This window comes from Saccostrea cucullata, unplaced genomic scaffold (assembly GCF_032062105.1).
Source record: "Saccostrea cucullata isolate Sc308-1 unplaced genomic scaffold, CSIRO_AGI_Scuc_v1 ctg1174, whole genome shotgun sequence".
In the NCBI taxonomy this organism is placed as follows: domain Eukaryota; kingdom Metazoa; phylum Mollusca; class Bivalvia; order Ostreida; family Ostreidae; genus Saccostrea; species Saccostrea cuccullata.
Genome location: NW_026940658.1, coordinates 52,044 through 72,372, shown reverse-complemented (window position 1 = coordinate 72,372; position 20,329 = coordinate 52,044). Strand labels below are relative to the sequence as shown.

Genomic DNA, 20,329 nt, shown 5'->3' with positions numbered 1-20,329 from the left:
TTTTGCATATGCATCACAAGATTTTGAATATTCATCACAGGATTTTGAAAATACATCAAAAGATTTTGCATATATATCACAAGATATTGCAAATACATTACAAGATTATTGAATATACATCACAAGATATTGCATATACATCACAAAATTATAGAACATACATCACAAGATTTTGAATATACATAACAAGATATTGAACATACATCATAAGATTATCGAATATACATCACAAGATTTTGCTTATACATCACAAGATTTTGAATATACATCACAAGATTTTGCATATCACAAGATTTTGAATATACATCACTAGATTTTGAATATACATCACAAGATTTAGAACATACATCACAAGATTTTGAATCTACATCACAAGATTTTGCATATACATCACAAGGTTTTGAACATATATGTACATCACAAGATTTAGAACATAAATCACAAGATTTTGAATATACATCACAAGATTTTGAATATACATCACAAGATTTTGAATATACATCAAAAGATTATCGAATATACCTCACAAGATTATCAAATAAAGCAACATTTTACACACCATAGATGAATCAAACAAAATATGGATACCTGGATTGGTATTCACTATTGTTATGTATATTTAAGATGCCCAACCTTTTGACCTATTTTGCTTGTAAATGATGCGAATAATAAATTTCTAATAAATTTTATAAGAATTGATTTTTGTAAACTTGCTTTGATGTTCAAAATTCAACCCTTCTGCAAACATCCTTATTAATCCAGGCAATATTTTGTTACGTAAAATCAAATTATTGTGAAAGTTTGGAAGAAAATTTATGTAATGTTAAACTTAATTATTTTACTCATATAAATATAATTAAGGTGGTTATTCTCAGGATTTTTGACAAAAGTTTGTATCATCTGTCCTTAATTGGCTAAATTACAATAGAACTGAAATAACTATCTTCTTTGATATTCCTTAAATTTAAAAATTATGTCCGTTATGCACGCACGCACCCTCCCACCCACACACAAGCTTGTTACAATATATCCCCTTCAACTTTGTTGCGAAGGAATAATAATAAGTAATGAAATACCATTTACACGTAGATCAGTGCTGTTGGTAATGAGAGCATGTGATAAAAAAAAAAGAAAGTTGTTAAACAGACGAGATTAATCAGGAAGTCACAGCATTGTAAAATGAGTAGGCTTTTTTAAAACGGAAATAATCCTTGAAATAGTAATACACATTTCAAAAGGAAGTTAATATATCGTAGAAACGTAATAAGGAAGTCATAATTAATATATATAGTAGCAGTGTACACACAATAATATACATGTATACTATTCAAGTACATGTCTAATAATAAAATACCGTACTCTCCTGTAATCGCTTTAATACACTTATATTATAATTGCAATGATATATTTGGAAAACTTGATTAAAAATTTGCATCCACGTAAACATTTTTAGCAAACTGTCAATAAAAATATGACATGTTCATTATGTTCATAGACATGCCCCTGCTGTATGGGTATTCCCTTAAAGAGTTGTCAACAAAGATTTTGTATTCTCGCCATCGCAGCCGTTTGTATTTGGTGAAGTGGAAATTGTCTGAGCGATTGTTGAAAGGAGAAGAGAGCAGCTTGGCGGTTCCCAGCAATCTGTTGACAGATGCCCAAAATCTGCCATGAAATATCCCTGTGTATTTCGGGTACATACGCATCTAGGTCATTGTGGAGTAACACTTCGAGGTTGTCTACAGCTTCTTGCGTCCTTTCCATGCTTTCGTGGTTAACGTGTATACAGCAGAAGAATTCTAGCATGTGTAAGACTACATAAGGCGGGATACGTAATGCGTGTATAACCTTATTTTCGGAACATGATTCTTGTTCAATCTGTAATTCATCGATGTAATGAATTCTATTATCAAACAAGATATCCCATACTACCGCCTTCCTCATTTTCGAAGAGAAAGATTTCCCCCCTACAGCTTCAATATATTTTTCTGTATTCACATGTGCTTTGTATAACAGATGTGGCTGAGCTAACTTTATCTTTGCCATCTCTATGATAGTTAAAGCCTCTTTGTACCTTAACGTCTTGTAATAGTATACAGCAATGTACAGCATGTCAGATATCCAACCAAATTTGATTGCTAGATTTAGCATATGACGGGACATTTTGTCTCCAAGATACATGACTTTATTTACTTTCATACGTCTAACAGTGTTCAGACTGTAAATGTACGTAGAGTACATGTTGTGTAGTATGAAGGCAGTGTCTTTCAGGATGGAGGCTGTAAAATTCTGTAACATGGGGACTTGGTACTTTGTCAGAGGTAAATTAACTAGATGTTCTATCACATATAGAGCCTTCATACAGCGGTAAAAATCTGGTGTACCTGGTGTTTTATACTGATACATTTCATGAAAAAGCGTTACATCAAAATTGGCCTCAGACATTAAACCATTATCATCTGTACAAATAGACAGCATGGGATTGTAAAGGACATTTTCAATATATGGTCTTATGGAATGACTGTGTAGTAGGCACGAAAAGCCCTTTTTATATAATGTATACAATTGAAGGAAAAGCTTTCTTTGAGATGCACCATGTATATTTGCCAAAAACATATTGTTTTGTGGAATGAAGAAGTTAGGACACACTCCCTCATACACCCATTTAAGAATGAGTTTAAAACTGACCCAGAAACACTCGAGGAGATTTTGTGGATTCCAGTAAGGTACAATGCCTTGCTGAAGCACCCAGAAAATAGCAGTTTTCATGTGATAAGAACACAGTAATTTGCTATCATCATCTTGTTCTCTGTTTATCACTTCTTTCAAGAACAGTTTTAATAACCCGTAAACTAGAAATTGGTAGTGGTTCATTGCATAAACGAGTTTTTGTTCTGCTGAAGAGAAAGATATTCTCCATTCATCATTTTCATGTTTTCCTAGTTTGTGTCTTAATGGAACAAGGTGACACCCATTTTTGACTGCATCATGAACAATATGAAGACTTGGCCACGAATGGCATCTGTCAATCCATGAGGAGGCAGACGGAGGCCAAAAATCACAGGCGAAGCATGCAGCTGTGTCGTATTCCATAACGCCACTCACATTTCCACTACCACACGGTCCATGTACAATAGAATTAGGCATTATTGCTGAGCACTTTAACTTTCGGTACAGATAACTAGATATATAAAATCTGTCATTCATTGTAAAAAGAGATCCTATAACGTCTGTGTCTGCCATGGGTGTCAGTAGCCAAAGTAAAGTGTATCCTGGGGGACTATCTGAGGAATCTGAGACAAAAACCTCTGAATACTTGCTCAAACTGTAAAACTGAAATAAATCCCAGATCACTTTCTCGTCAGGTAACCAGTACATGCCGTCTAAATCTGACCCCTTAAGTCGAAACCCTTCTCTGCGACTTCCACTGCACATCATTCTATTCTCGTTTCGTCTTCTTATGCAATTTGTCATTGTCCCTTTTATGTCTACCACACCTCTCCTCATGTTCACCTGTTCGGAAGTTCCCACTTCACGACATAGTCCCTCAAACAAAGACTCTGATATATGTAGTACATGCGTCTCACTAAAACAAACCAGAAAAATAAAACACACCATTTAACTTGACTGCACATACATGTAAGATCTAAAACAAGAAAAGAAAGTTTATGTAAAATACTAATGTTAAACAAAATTTTCTAATACTTACACTTGTGATGTACTGGAATCCATTTTGTATTATCTGATTCGTGGAAAGTTTAATATCTATTATTAGCACAGTTAAATCCCACTGCATTCCGCCTTAAGTATTCAGGTAATGATGCACCCCTGATTTACATGATACATAATTAGAATCAAGTGCAAGCAATTATACCCTAGGCCTACTCGAATGGCGTTCATATCACTAGGATTTAAGTGTCCTGTTATAATGTTCATTATAAAAATGGATTTGACAGCAAAACAAGAGACCGATGGGCCAGATCGCTCACTTGAGCTCACTGACTAGGAAGATGCAGAGAGTGGTTTAGTGTTGAAAAGTTTTTAAGGCGGTGGGGGGGGGGGGGGGGCTTGAAATTAACACTACCTAAGGATGCTTTAATATCAATATATATGTATTACTAACCATGGCTCTGCTCTTTTTAAAGAGAAGAATTTTAAAAATTTTCCCCTATGTATTCGTATGTAAGGTACAATGCCTTGCTGAAGCACCCGAAAATACCGTATATCCGGTTTTTTCGCGATGATCTATTTTTCGCATTTTTTGCGACCATTTTTAATTCGCAAAATATAAAACAAGCAGAAATTACGTCAGCTATGATGCGACATAAAAAAAAATAACCATTTTAAACACGAAAATCTTCAATCGTAAAAAATAACTTACGAAATATAAACTGTCCTAATCTACCCCTTTTTTGCAAAATTTCCAACACGCGAAAAAAAAAACGGATATACGGTAGCAGTTTTCATGTGATAAGAACACAGTAATTCGCTATCATCATCTTGTTCTCTGTTTATCACTTCTTTCAAGAACAGTTTTAATAACCCGTAAACTAGAAATTGGCAGTGGTTCATTGCATAAACGAGTTTTTGCTCTGCTGAAGAGAAAGATATTCTCCATTCATCATTTTCATGTTTTCCTAGTTTGTGTCCCATTTGTGACTGCATCATGAACAATATGAAGACTTGGCCACGAATGGCATCTGTCAATCTACGAGAAGGCAGACGGAGGCCAAAAATAACAGGCGAAGCATTAAGCTGTGTTGTAACACTAGGATTTAGTTGTCCTGCTATACATTCTAATGTTCATTATATAAATTGATTTGACTGCAAAACAAGAGACCCATGGTCCAGATCACTCGCTTGAGCACACTGAATAGGAAGATGCAGAGAGTAGTTTAGTGTTGAAAAGTTTTGAAGGGGGGGGGGGGCAAACTTTAAATTAACACTACCTCAGGATGCTTCAATATCAATATTTATTACTAACCATGGCTTTGCTTTTCTTAAACAGTAGAATTTTAAAAATTTTCCCCTATGTAAAACTTATTGCTCATTGTGGCACCAACCTACACACCCTAATTTTGAACAAATTGAAATCTACACTACCTGGAAATGCTTCTACAGTAATATGACATTTCATGGCATTTCTGTTCTTGAGCAGCATTTTTTTTTTCAAGATGATTCCTGCATGTTCTTATTCAAAGCTTTTATACTCTGTTATGCCCCAAACCCCTGATGTCGTAATTTGAACAAACTTGATCATCCACGGTCGTTTCTGTATAAATATGACTAATAATAGCTTAGTTGCTGTTGAGAAGGATTTCAAAGATATTTCATACGAAACGTGTATGATCATATTCTTACTAGGGATACATAAGTTTTCCTTTTACTCTGTCTGAGTTAATGATTGGAATACCTGTATACATCTAGGTGGTTTATGATGGATCAGGTGGATCCTCCTTCAATGGTTGTTTCGGCATTGTCCACTACAACCTCCAGAGGTACGTGCGCCGACTGGGTTGATCAAGTCCTAGCCAATTGTAAAGTATATACAATAAAATATGTTCAAATCAAATCAAGTCTCAGCCCGGAATCACTCAGCTCTCCGCCTTCACTGCAACACAATAAATGTTCATTCTCAAGCAAACACACACAGAGTCTTAGTGTTGCACTTTCCACTGTTCTTCTCTTTTCTTCCATATCCAAACGGATTCAATTTCTGCCTCTCTGCCCAGGGGTCCAATGAGTTGCTGTCTCTCAGAGCCTGTTACACCGACAATCCGCAAGGCCCTCCACATAGATTGCCTTACAAATCTACGGCATCCAACTTCCATTGGGAGACAACAAATCTCCAGCCCCGTTGTTGACAGTCTGCCACCAAATTCTGGTATTATTCATTTTTCGGTCATGGCCATGGGCTTTTTCAATTCTGTCCTCCCACGATATTGCGAGTTCCAGCATGATACCAAGCGGTGCTGGAAGAGACCAAATAACAATAAATAATATCTGGTCTGTGATTGGTAGATGCTCTTTCCAGCGGAAACTGCATACAGCCGTTGAGATATCTGCTTGCATTTCCCAGTCACTGGCGTTCCCTTACAGTCCACCTCTTTCCACTCCCTCACGACTATGTTCACCAGCCTTTTCAAAGTTTACAAACTTCAAGCCTTCCTTGGTCTTCCAAGTTTTCTTCCTTGCTTTTCCAGCACATCTGCAACAAGAGATAGAACTTTGTCTTGTCTCCATATATATCTCTCATTTGTTACGGCTACTGAACATGAAGGCAGGATATGTTTTAGGTTGGCTGGTCTACAACAAAGATTGCAGTTTGGGTCCTCCCTCATACCCTTAGTTGTCAAATTGGTTGGGATTTGCAGCATGCCGTAAACCGACTTATGCTGAAACTGCAGTCTCTGGGGACCTGTTATCCAGATCTCGTTCCAAGATAACTTCTTCTGTCAGGCTCCTTCTCAGTTTAACCTGCTTCCCTGTTTCTTCATACTAAATGCCTTCACCATCCTTGTGTGCTCTTCCATTTTGCGCACTTCTTTTTGCACAAGTTGCCTCTTCTCCACTTCTGATGATTTACCTCATCTTGTTGATGGTATTATTCCTATTCCCTGCCTGCCTACTGTCACACTTCCCACAATGTCAGTTTGTCTCAGGCGTGACTGTCTCTTGCACTATCTTCTTTGCTGTCCACTTTCTGCCCGTCTTGATTTTGACTCTTGCCCCCCATACCTTGGAATCATTAATGTCACGTAACACCAGAAACTGCTTGACCTTGGTCACCTTGATTTCTTCAACTATTGACGTCACTGGTAATTGCAGCTTTCTTCCTGTGCTGTATAAACCTATGCTGATAAAGCTTCTGGGAACCGCGAGTCATCTTGTAAGGTACCCACTGATCCGTCGCTCCATCGATTCAACTGCAGTCATTGGCACATCGTACACAAGTAGAGGCCAAAGAGTTCGTGGAAGTACGCCGTGCCGGTATATCCATGCTTTGTATTTTACTGGCAAGGCACTTTTGTCTATAGTGTTCCTCCAGTTCTGCAGTTGATTACTAGTGTCACTAATATTCTGTTTATCACTCTATGAATCATCAAAGAACTTTTCCCGGCACTTGACCGGTTTTCTGAGACTGATGGAATAATCTCTTCTCCAACACTGAACTTCTCTCCTGTGACTGTCCCCTTTCTCAATACAAGGCTCCTAGATTTTGTTGGTTTGATCTTCATACGGGCCCAACTGATCATCTGTCTCCTTCAAGGTCCATTTTGCCTCTATGATGGTCTTTGTGTTTATTGTCATATATTCTATGAACGATCGGGCAGGCGGCTGTCTCACGCCTGACTTCATCCATGGATCTATGTTATCTTCTTCACTGACTTAACTATCAAATTCATGGCTGCAGAGAACAGAATTACTGATACTGTACAACCTGTGACACCCCATCTTCTAGGCACTGCCACGATGTTGTGAAGTCCTGGTTTGTGAACCGTAATTGAAGTCTGTCAAAGTAACTCTTAAGCAGTATATGTATCCTATCTGGTACACTGTATATGGTAGCGCTGTACTGTAAGTTGGACTAACATATGGGACAAGGAACCATAAGCATTGGCTAGACCCAACCATATTACTGCCAGTTTTCCTTTCATCTCATTCGCTTCCCGTATAATCTCTGTTAGAACACGTGTATGCTCTGTACACCCCGAGTCTCCTGGCACTCCTCCTTTCCGCAATGCCATGTCTATGTACTTGTTAGACAGCATATACATGCACGTTGTCATTCTCTTGGCCAAAATAGCCAGGAAAAATTTCCCTTCGATGTTCAACAGGGAAATGGTACAGATCTGTTTAAGTGACTTTGATTTTTCCTCCTTTGCAATGAAGTATCCCTCTGCTTGGTACCAACTGTCAGCTAACTGCCCCTCCTCCAGACAACTCACAGATGTTTCCATGAGCGTTGGGTTAATCTCGGACAGTTCTTGTAAACTTTATATGGGATTCCGTTTGGTCGTGATAATAAAGCTGTTCTAGCCTTCTTGATGATATCTTTGACTTCTCGCAGCTTTGGATCCTTTTCGTCGAACAAATGGTCTGGCTTGTCAGGCTGCATCAGCTTCTCAAACTGTCTTAACTCTTAGATTTCCCCTCGGATCCCTGTGCATATCCTTCAAATATTATTCGACTTCCTTTCTTCCCGCTGTTAGCTTTCCTGGTTCTTGGCTGCCTAAAAGTCTTGATATAAATTGGAATGGGTTGGCTGTAAATGGCGCTCCTGCTCTTGCTTGCTCCTTCCTCCTCCTCCTGCTTCTTTCTGTCCTTCTCATGATCTTTAACTTCTTTCTAATGTTCTTCCTTTACTCAGCCAAAGTAGGTCGTCCCCCTCCTCTGATGTTCTAAACCGTTTTGCCAGCTGTCGCAGTTCTCGTCTCAGTTTGGTCATCTCGCTTTGTCTTCTGTTTTTATTCACAACTCCTCCTGATTGCTGCTTTTCCTCCTTTCCAAATCTATCCAATCCTACGTTGTACATTATCGTACACAATAAATTCAATCTTTTTGTCTATTCCTTCTGCCAATGATGCGTTTAAGATTGTATCTACATCTTTGTCAAACCTCTCCCATTCTTCCTTCTTTCTGCTAGCTGGCCACTTGATCTTTACTTCCTTTCTTATTCTACCTGCTACCTTCTGGACTCTATTGTCTGCTCTTCTGGTGTTACCCCTTCCCCTCTCCCTCACCGACTGGCGCCTAAACGCTGTGGTTAGATTCTTGAAACACCTCTTCCTCCGTCTCACCAAGTTGCCTTGTGCGTTGCATCGCTGAATCGGAGCACATCCCATCTTTCCCATGAGTATTTTCAGCCGCCTTTCATTCTTAAAGGTCTTTCCACGATACATGTGGAATGATTATTAATATGATTGAGACTGCTCTGTCATAGGGATATCACAGTACTTAAATTTTTTCCCATCTATAGATGGGGACTAGGTAAGGTACTACTTACACCGTGTTTCTCCCCTAGGTTCCCATAGATAGATAAGAACCAGTTGCCTTAATATTCTTCAGATTACTAGTAACCACACCCAGAACTTAACATTAATTACTTATGCTTAAATATTCTTCAGATTAACCACACTCAGAACTTAACATTAATTCCCCGGAATATTTGCCACTGATGTTTATAACTTTTTTCCTTTTATTTACCTCTTACCCATGAGGTTTTCCATCCTCTGAAATGTCCATCACATGCATACTCTGATATGATTATAGGCATTTTACAGTAGAAAAGGATTTACCAAGAGAAAGTTTCAAATATGTAATTAACTAAGCAGTAAATACTTAAATAAGATTGCCTTGAAGTGTATGGTGCAATTTTTAAAAAATAAATAAAAAGAATATCAATAAATACTGTAGTGGAAAAATTCATCAAAACACAGAAATAGAAATTCAAGATCATAAAAAATTAGGACACACCCCACCCTTACATACTAATAGTAATAAATGGGTAATATGCCTAAACATACTGAGTACTAAACACCTACACAACTGTTATGTATTCAATTTCATTAAGTCATTTGTTGTTTTTTTTTTGGATAGAAATATCTCTATATATTTATACCAATTATATTCATAAAATTAAACTTGACGATGGGTTGTCACTTATTTAGAATAATCTAACTGTGTCTCGGGACAAGCCCTGACCCCAGTTAGAATGCCTCCCTTACACTCGCAATGCACCAAAAAAAATGCAGAGTGGGAATTGCCCCGAAACGATTTTGAAGAGTACAAAAGGATTTGCACTAAAAATAACTACTAAAGCAAACCTTTTTAAAGTTGTGCATGCCTTTAACCTAAAGTAGATAATCCACCTAAAGATGAAAATTCAACTTATGTTTTCATTTTCTCGCTTCATATTTACCATATTGACATTTGGAACTAGTATGCGCTGAGTTAGATTTATCTCCCTTTTTCTTTCCGATATATGTATATATATATATATATATATATATATATATATATATATATATATATATATATATATATATATATATATATATATATATATATATACTCAACAACAAAAAAAGAAACGCATATCCAGATTAAACATGAAAATCTAATTTTTCAGTTTAAACCCTATTTTTTTACAGTGATTTTAGAGTGTGTTATGATAAAAATCAAAACATACCCTATGTTGCGAATTGAAAAGTTAAGGTATGTCACTCGTCAACTCTTTAGAAAAGTTCACGCAAAACCTCTTACTCAAAAACTATTTATTAAAATTCAATTTTTATGACATTTTAAAATTCAACAATGTCAATTTTTTAACAATCAACGAAAAAACTGCTCAAAAATCTACAAGGAAGCCAGATTTATGAGGGACTTTTTTTTTGGTGGAAGGATATTTAGCAGAAAATTCTGCAAATCTGCACATCTATTAGATTTAACATCGTGGAACTTTAGCCTCACATACTTTTACTCGGAGAATATTTTCCGTTAGGATATTGCTAGGAATATTTTATATAGGTCTTAAGTTATGTTTTTAGAACATGTTTTACACCTTTCCTCAAAAAACTTTGCCAAAATATGATTTACACCATTTTTCGCCTGAAAATCACATATTTTGACCAATATTTCAAAATTAACATCACTGACCCCAACTTTTTCTTTCATTATTTTAAACTACTCAATACTTGTGACTGATCAGCACTAAAATCGTAAAAAGTTTGATATAGGAAAATGTTGTATTGCTTATTCAGTTTTTAATACCCCCAATCATGTTACTTTTTATTGCAAAAAGGTCACACAAAAAATGCACGCGTGCGCATTAATTTGCTAGATTTTTTCAATGATAAATATTATTCAAACTATTCCACGTAAAATAAGATTATATTTATTGCTATTGTTGCATCTGATAAAATTTAATAAAGTTTAAAGTAATTAACCAAAATGTTAAAATTTAAGTGCAAAAAGGTCAACTTAATTGTACCGTAGATCAGTAAGATGCACACTGACCCCCTATTTTCTCTGCGATTTTGAGTTACACTGTATGAGTACTTATCAAAAAATATACTTCTCAAAAAATCCTTGATTTAACAAATGTCACGAGTGACATACCTTAAGTTGATGTCATTTTCATCCCCCCCCCCCCAAATTCTAGGGGCATACTAGCTCCTTTCAGTCTCTTGCGAACAATTTGTGCACTTTTATGCTGATTTCTTCAACCAGCAATTGTAGCGGCATTTTGTGCGGCAGTTCTCAATCGATTGCTGGAAGGGGGGGGGGGAGGTAGGGTCTGACGGTCCTGTCTGGGTGTGATAACCCGCGGAAGGCCAGTTCTTGGTCTGTAATCCGTGTTCTTAGCTGGTGGAGACGTACGTTTAACCGCTGCAAAGCCGATTGATGTACACTAAATGCAGTTGCATCCTCCTGTTGCGTAGCTCCGGTTATCATCATAGTTAGCCCGTGTTGCGTTCATCTTTGTTAAGGCGTGACATTGCAGCATCAACATTGTTATCAAATCTTAAATATGGTTTTATAATAGGAGTGTTTGTTGTTTCTCTAAAGCCAAATTATCAATCAAAAATAGACCTCCGATTTTCAAGAAATCATTGAAAACACTATTTTCATAAACATGATTAATCAAGGGAAATAATTCAACACTTGGGTTTTAAAACCCGGTTGTTGTTCCATATACTTTTTCAAAATTTCTTTAATGAGTAAAACAATATGCGTTTCTTAAAAAGTTGAGTATATTTATATTGTCAACACACAGGACGTATTCTATCTTTAAACCAGATCCGTAGGTTATTTTAACGATAGAAATTCTATTATTTGTCACTTTAAATCTTAACTTTGCAAGTTTCAAATCAATAATTTTGAACATGCCAATCTCGTTTGGATCAGTAATTCATTGCAACACGAACCCGATCTTTAATCATATTTATAAAAAAAAATTGAAAATACCATAATTCCGTCAAAAATCAATGAAGCGAATCGAAAGTCAAACTTGATCTGCGACTCAGTAAGATACAGATACACTCGCATACCAAAATCAGCTCAATATCTGCAAGTGTTTAATAAAACATTGCGGAAAACCAAGTGGGACAGACTGATGGACAGGCAGACTCACAGGAAAACTATAGTTCCTTCCGGTTTCACCTGTAGGGGACTAACAAACATTCAGAGAGTATTGCATATGCAATACATGTCCCTTACCGGCATCACAAACCCAAGCGTAATCCCAATTATAAAAAAAATAAAAATGTATGATTTCGTCCGGAACAAAATGTAGACTTGATCTGTAACTCATCAGAATACATTGACATACTAAAAATCAGCTCAATATCTGCAACCGTTTAGAAAAAAAGCAGAAAACCAAGTGGGAGAGACTGACAGACAGAGGGACAGACGGACGGACAGCTAGACGGACGGCGGACAGACTCAGGGGAAACCTATAGTCCCATTCGGTTTCACCAGTAGGGGACTCATAATCCATAGACGTATGCTATTTCTATGAGTCAATTGATAAAGTGGAATAACTCATAAGATGTACGAAAAAACACTCATTAAACTGTGTTTAATGTAATTTTATTTACGAAAAGAAATAAAACAGTTTTGGCACCAATGATTGAGAACTACATGTTTCAAAATAAATATCTAAAAATATAAATAAATAAATGTAGGGAAAGAATATATAACAAAGATATAATCCCATAACCAACAACATGAAATAAATTTTAATAAGTTCAGAAAAGCATAGATCACTGTGATCATCAACAAAATGAAAACGATTTTCTTTTTGTTCAATAACAAATTTGATATAGCGAGTTCATTTTTCAAATGCAACTCGGTGATTAACCTTACATTGGCGTAGATGTGTGTTTCATAATTTTAAAATCATTTCTATGAGATGATTTTGATAATTCATCTAGAAAATTTACACGTGATTACATAAAAAAGATAAACACTGTAAATTTTCACCTTTCCCCAAGACTTGAATGGAAACAGATCGATAAATTATATATTTCATATTTATAAGTAATTCTGAAGTATATTTCAAGATGAGTACTCAGTATATTGTAAGCATTTCACATAAAATTCTCGCAAGATGCTCAAATTTTTGGGGCGATCAACACTCTAAAAATTGCACAAAAAAGTATTTTTGAATTAAAATGATTAAACAGTGGATGGTGACGCAAATATAGAATAAAAAAATAGTGCTATTCATGTATTTCATGAAAAAACAACTATGTCTTAAAAAAAATATAAAAATCATAAAAAAAACGCATCTCTGAGTACATTGAAATAATTTCAAGTCAATTATTATTTTTTTGATTTGTAGACTGCAGATCTGTACACATGTAATAATTATTCCACGTCGGCTAGGTTTGAGTTGGCGCCTTTCCCTATTCCAGCAGAGTTGTCTTGGTCTTTGTTCATGTCTTCTTCTACATCGTCCCATTCTATATCTTCCTCAAGCTTGGTCCCCTCCCGGTACGTGGGGGGTGGCGACATTTCTGGGTCATATTCATCCATTTCTGTGTTAGGTTCTACTTTGGAGTTTCCACCTATAGACCAAAGACAAGTTTAACTGTAACGAGTTTTGGGCAAAGTGTTGTAAATTTAATGATTTGGTTTTCATGCAGATATGAAAAATGAATTATCTCAAAGATTTTCTTATCTTTAAAGAAGTTTTTGTAAGTAAAATGAGAGTTCTTGATTTCAAACTCGCTTGAGGCTTATCTATAAACAAAGAATTTGCTGTAGTTTTAAATAATTATTTCTAATTTAAATAAACGAATTGCTACGGAAAGAAAAACAAACCTTTACACTTCTTGCAGCATGGCCAACAACAGCAGCATTTTGTACAACATTTTTTGCAGCATGTAAGGGCACCTACTACTGTCCATAATCCCACACAGCCCGCAATACAGGCCACCCCACACATAATCATACCCCCTAACCCCAGGGCAAAGAACGACCCCAATAGCTCCTCCATAACTGTAAAGAAAATATTTTTAATTTAAATTAAAAATACATGTAACATCAATAAACTAAAAAAAGATATCTAAACATTTTCTCAAGATTTGTAAAAAAACTGTTTTCGTAGCGTTTTAATTCATATAAGCCCTATACCGGTACTTACATGAACAGTTGAGTTCGTCTGAGTTGTCGCTGCAGTGTTGTGTTCCGTCACATGTTAGACGTTCGTCGATACAAATATTGTTAGCAATGGTGTCGTTACAGAAAAACTCCTCCGACTGGCACGGGGCTAAATATGAAAGAACAAAGTATAATATAAAATGCTATTTAAACATGTATATATTTTTAAGAAGTTAAAAAAAATGAGGTAAGATGACTTTAAATTTAGAAAAATCCATGTAGATGTTCAGATTTTTTCTACAAACTTCTGAAATTCATAAACTTTCACATTGCAAATGCAAATTATATCTAAAAAAAATCAAATGAAATAAAAATATGGAATCGTTTGAAATCTTTTTTAGTAAAAATATTTTATAAAGAAGTGCTTCCAATCCCCCCCCTCCCCCGAAATGATAGAGTATATGCGAAATAATCACTCACATGGTTCGTAACGAGTCGCTTTTAGTCGGAAACCACTTTTGGCCCCAGATCCGTCGGTGTGAAAAACGAAAGTCATGTAGCGGTCTGTTGGGGTTCCATTGAAGCTGACGCCATTGAGCCCACAAAATTTCCCTACAAGGTTTGATGGCGCAATGGCCGACATATCAGCATCGTAGATAGCTAAGTAGTCCTTTGAACAATCGCCTCCTTCCAAATTGAAGTACAGCCAATCAAATTTGAATTTGGCTCCCGCCATTTTACCAGCATCAAAAACCATGGTACAGTCGATGTTTCCGCCATAGTCTACTAGACCAAAGGGATCCAAATGACTGTTTAAAAAGGCACAAGCATCCTCCACCCTCTTATTGCAGACTCCCCCTAAAGAACTTGACAAATCAGGGTCCATGTAATCTGCAATAAATAAAAATATTTTTTTTCTATATTTTAGATTATTTTTAGACGTTTTCTTGTGAGACTGACATTGCAAAATATTTATTTTGAAGTTTCTTATTTTTTTTTTTAATGTCATTCCTGTTATGATACTGCTTTGCATTAAACATGTATTTGAACAGTTATGTGACTTTAGCATAATTTTTGCGTACTTGATAGTTTCGCGCAAACATACAAAAAAGTATTTCTTAAATAAATGTATACGTATAAACTGGGCTAAAAGACCAAAATGTGAAACGATTGATAGAGAAAATCTAACTAGCAGCCGGGTAGAGAAAAGCTATTTAAGAAACATCAAGTAGTTCAAGTTTAATGTAATAACTACGAATTTTCTTGAGGTCTGTGCGCAAAAGGACATTAAAACGTATCGACCCTGTTTTGTTATTCATGCCTGAGTTCAAAATTCTCTGAATTAAAACCGAACAATGTGGTTTTAAGTTTCTTTTATTCTTGGCCGGATAGGGATGGCAGATGTATACATTTTTAGTCAATTCTAATAATATTTCTTGACAAAATTTACTTTTATATAAAATGTTTTACCAGTAAATTCGTATGTAATACCGTATAAAAATATTTGAATTTGGCGTGCCGTTGACCTCTGAGCGGAATAAAGTACGTGTTTTATAACTGAATCATTATTTGAATTTATCGAAGTTGATCTTGTCTCTTATTTCTCTTAAGGAGATTTATCCTGTTTGAATTTATACTTATCACAAAGACTGATGATTCAACATAATCTTATTGTAATGAATTAAAGTACAGACCTAACATTTAAATAGACCTTCTCTCATGTATTGGATGTTGAATTTAATTAGATTTGTGAACAATTCACATTTAACATAGCAATATGAGTATTGAGAAAATAGTAGTATACTGGAATTTCTTTTTCAATTTTAAAGTATATTTATTTCAAACAATTACGAATTCTTTGTAAATATCTCGATAGTATTTTTTTAATGTTTCAAATTGAATCAATTTCAATCATAGAATATTTACAACGATAACTATCGTAGAAATACACTTTACTTATTATCGGACGCAAATTGATTAATAAATTAATTTCGGAAATGGAAAATGAATTTTTTAACTTTAAATAGAATTCTTGCTTGAACCATTGTGCATAATTTCTTAGGCCTTTACTAAATCATGTACAAAGTATAGTCAATTCATTTGCCTTTATAAAATTTAGAGGCACGGCAACGAAATGAAATGACAATTATTTTAGAGAATTAGTGATCGAGGATCGTAGATTTTAAATTAAGGTGGTGCATGGGGGGGGGGGGGGTCGTCAGAGGAAAAGCTAGATCGATTTTTTTTTTTACAATATCTCAAGGCAGAACTGTGGTTTCTGGAAAGAGGGGGGTTACACTCTGAGCCAGAATTTGTTTCATTAATTGGCACAATTTTTATGGGTTCTGGTTATCATTCTTTCAAATAAAATGAAAAAAAAATTAGCAGCATTATTTCTTACAAATAAGATACTTTTGCTTTTACTCTGGAGCAATGTATTATGTAGCCCCATTGCCAAAAAAAAAAAAAGATTTATTAATAATATATACACACCTAGCACGTTGTACATAAAACGTACCCTAACGATACAATTCTAAAAGTACATATAGTAGCATCTACAAATTTTTATATATTTGAATAACGCTAGATCCATGCTGTGTTTAAAAATTTTTTGCGCTTTTTAAGAATTTCTCGACAGCATCGGTTAATAACAAACTGTTTATTCCAGACACATTCTAAAGCCAATATATATTTACACCTCCCAACATTTATAGTTGGCTGATAAATAAACTCAAGTGAATTTTCAGCAATCTAACAAATAATTTTAATCAAGCGAGTTTATTTTATATAAACATGACAAAAGGTTGGTTAAAAATATACAGATTATAGTTAAATAATGTGCATAGAATTAAGGAGTGAAAGTAAAACCTTGAAAAACTAAAAGAGCGCATAATATTATAGTTACGGGAATATTTTATGGTAAAAATATAAAACCATCCATGTAATGTAGTAGCATCTACAAAATTCAATATGAAGAGCCATGCCGTGTTTAAAAATGAGGTACACGAATATGTATTATTGATACTGGATACAAATTAATTTATTAAATAAAAATGATAATTCAATGGATTTTAGGGTATCAATTTATTTTTTATAATGACTGGTCAATACAGAACACTAGGTCACTAAAACTTTGAAAACTATAACATTATAGTGAAATATTTTTGTAAAAAAAACATCCATGTGTATATACTTCAATATTTTAGTTGCTTCGAAAATAAATAAATAAACAGATAAATGAATAGATAAAATACATGTCAAGTTAAGATTCCAGCATTTGAAAAAGTAACAAAATATAGAATTTTTAAATAATAAATTTTAATTACTTACAATCTGTGATGAGGTAAAACCCAAATGAAGAGGAAATGGTGAGGAAGAAAACGATAACTTGAAAACGAGGTGCCCCGCGTTTTTCCATGGTGACTATCGTCTGCTGTCGTTCTCCGGACAATCCTAAATTTCCTCTTCAGATGGACACTGTTAAAAAGTCTCCCCAGAAATGATGGACTTTAGGACACCATAAACGACCCAACTGTGTGATGTGACGCGAATTTCACCAGTGCCCTATATTTCAAACCTACGGAATTAATACGCGCCTGATAAAACATTTATACAATTGTTCCTTTCCAATAACGCACATAAGAAGATTAATCAACAATGGGTTTATAAAAGGGACAGTCGACTTTCATTCTTTCGATTGAAATTAATAAAATAAAAAATATTTAGTAGATAATATATTGTTATCTTAATGAATTTAAGTAACCATCACGATACATCCAATACAACTGATATATTTAGATACATTTCGTTATCTTATATATACGTCACTCAACAAAAGGTTTGGTGAAGTTTAAAAACCATTTTTTCACCAGGACGTTTATTTTAAATTATGATTATTGTAATTTAAATTTTTCGTGAAAAATATCTGACTTAACATCAATTTTTTTCTTGACTGTTTTATTTTAATTCATATAATATATTTTCCCTCGATTAAAAAATTTTTGTTAGATTCAAAATATTTGTTGTCTCTTTAAATATTCTGTTTTATATTAAAGGATTAATTACATATACTGTTTAAATTTTCACAGCCGTTTTTTTTACACTTACCAATTTTTTCACCATATCATTAATTCTAGCACATGCAAAGTGCATAGCAAACATAAATTTATATAAACATTTAAAACGATAATCTGGGCAAATTTTAAAACTTTGGCAAAATTGTGAAAGTGTGAAAGGTAAAATAACACTGACCGAAAATAACCCTGTATACAATACACATTTACATTTTACTCATATGTGTGTTTTTACCCTTGCACTAGATATTTTTTAAAATCTTATCAATGCTTTTGAATTTCAAAACACAGCAATTACGTAAAAATATATAAATAATTGCATATTTTTACATGAATTTTAAAAGCGTTAAAAAAGGAAGAAAGAAAAATTGTTTTTTTTCTGGCAAAAGGATTTCTTCATTTTGCATTTCATATATCCTGATTAGCTACATGTATTTAAAAAAAAAACTCTGTATAAATTTTAAGATTTTTAAGAAACGTCATATAACATCGTTTTTATTTAAATGCAACTTGTTTTATAATGCGGACATATATCATTTTCTCGTTGTCAATTGAAATCCATTTTGAAATTTAAAATATGACAATTACTGTAAAAAAATAATAACAATAATTGGATATTCTTACATGAATTTTAAAAGTGATGAAAAACGAAAGAAAATTGTTTTTTTTCTGGTAAAAGGGTGTTTTTCATTTTGCATTTAATATTTCCTGATTATCTTGAAAAACCTTGTCGACATGAATTTTAATACTTTTATGAAACTTTGAGTCAAGTCATATACATGTAACATCGTTTTTGTCTTCAATAACTACAATGAACTTCAAGATTTTGATCCGGATGTTTACTGACCTTGACAGATTTTAAAATACAGACATTGAGATTAAGGATCTATAGGGAGCATATTTCTTGTAAACTTATTTCAAGGCTAAATTCTTTTTAAAAAAAAAAACAACATATGGAATCATTTAAAAAACTTTGTATGTTTATATTAAAAATATATCATTTACAAACATCGGCACCTGCTTTATTGAATTTTTTTTCAAGCACATTTATTTCATTTTATACACGTAAACACGTGTTTTTTCATTGTTTTCTTTTTAACGGGCATGTTGCCATTAAAAATTTCGTTTTATTAGTATATCATTAACTTAAAAACAATTTCTGACCTGAATATATTTATGCTGTAAAAAAATATTTTTGCACCATTACCATGTATTTTGAATGGTTTCTGAGAGAACATCAATAAAAAAAAATCGGAGAAGGCTATATTATTGCAGCTAACACTCCTGTATACCAGAGCTAAAGCTACATGTATAAAAATACTTGTTAATCTTAGCATAGTGACTTTGACCACAGGAGTTCGCGTACTATATCATAATTATATGTATTAGGTATTTTTTTAATTCATTGAAAAATTTGGTAAAATTGAAAGCTCCGCGAACTCATGTGCTTTGACCCTTGATAGATATAACCTTTAGTCAAGATTTTAACAACACCTAGCTAGGTAATTGGCAACAACTCACTCAAGTTTGTGCATTTTAAACAAGATTTATTGAGTCACAAGCCATACACGATGGAGTGTCATACCCTCTCTTCTCTTTCTTTTCTTTTTTAAATGAAGTGTAAAAAGTAGCATACTTGCTACAGGTAGCTACATAGATCTTTAATTCTTGAAAATAAGTGAAACATAGCAGCGAGTACAATTTGTTCCAAAATAATAAATACTATTTTGAAAATATATACATGTATTCGAGAATTTTTTTTGTAAACTCAGATATTAATATTTTGATATATAAAAAAAAAGATATTAACGTTACGTACTTTTGCTGCGTTTTGGTGCGAAAAGTTGTAGGAAAAGGCGCATCTTTTGTATTGAAACAACCAATTTTTCATAATGTATTTCAAAAAAAACACATTAAGGTGTTTCCACCCTCAACATTTTATAGGTTCAAAGTACAAAAACTGCATTTATTTTCATTAAATATAGTTTAAATTTTCCAATTATTGCAAAAAATATATAGGTCACCATATTATTTAAGATGGGAATCATAATTAAACAGAAGTGTATTTGAACATAAAATATCACACTTTTTTTGTAAACAGTATTATGAAAAATATGTAAAAACTGGTTAAAATGCACAATTCTGAT

At 34.0% G+C, this 20,329-nt stretch overlaps 2 protein-coding genes across 2 annotated transcripts; both read right to left on the bottom strand.

The window, feature by feature from the left end:
* Nucleotides 1–1,533: 1,533 nt before the first annotated feature.
* LOC134255942 (uncharacterized) lies at nucleotides 1,534–6,533 on the bottom strand. The gene is made up of 3 exons (XM_062738545.1): nucleotides 6,478–6,533; nucleotides 6,098–6,208; nucleotides 1,534–3,586 (listed from the first exon to the last, which is right to left on the bottom strand). Exons 1-3 carry the CDS (start codon nucleotides 6,531–6,533, stop codon nucleotides 1,534–1,536), a joined length of 2,220 nt encoding a protein of 739 aa, XP_062594529.1.
* Nucleotides 6,534–13,288: 6,755 nt separating this feature from the next.
* Nucleotides 13,289–17,666, bottom strand: LOC134255939 (uncharacterized). Its single transcript, XM_062738542.1, has 5 exons — nucleotides 17,440–17,666; nucleotides 14,590–15,000; nucleotides 14,153–14,278; nucleotides 13,831–14,007; nucleotides 13,289–13,574 (listed from the first exon to the last, which is right to left on the bottom strand). The coding sequence occupies exons 1-5, from the start codon at nucleotides 17,525–17,527 to the stop codon at nucleotides 13,375–13,377; spliced, it is 1,002 nt and encodes a 333-aa protein (XP_062594526.1). The 5' UTR covers nucleotides 17,528–17,666; the 3' UTR covers nucleotides 13,289–13,374.
* Between the last annotated feature and the right edge of the window lie 2,663 nt (nucleotides 17,667–20,329).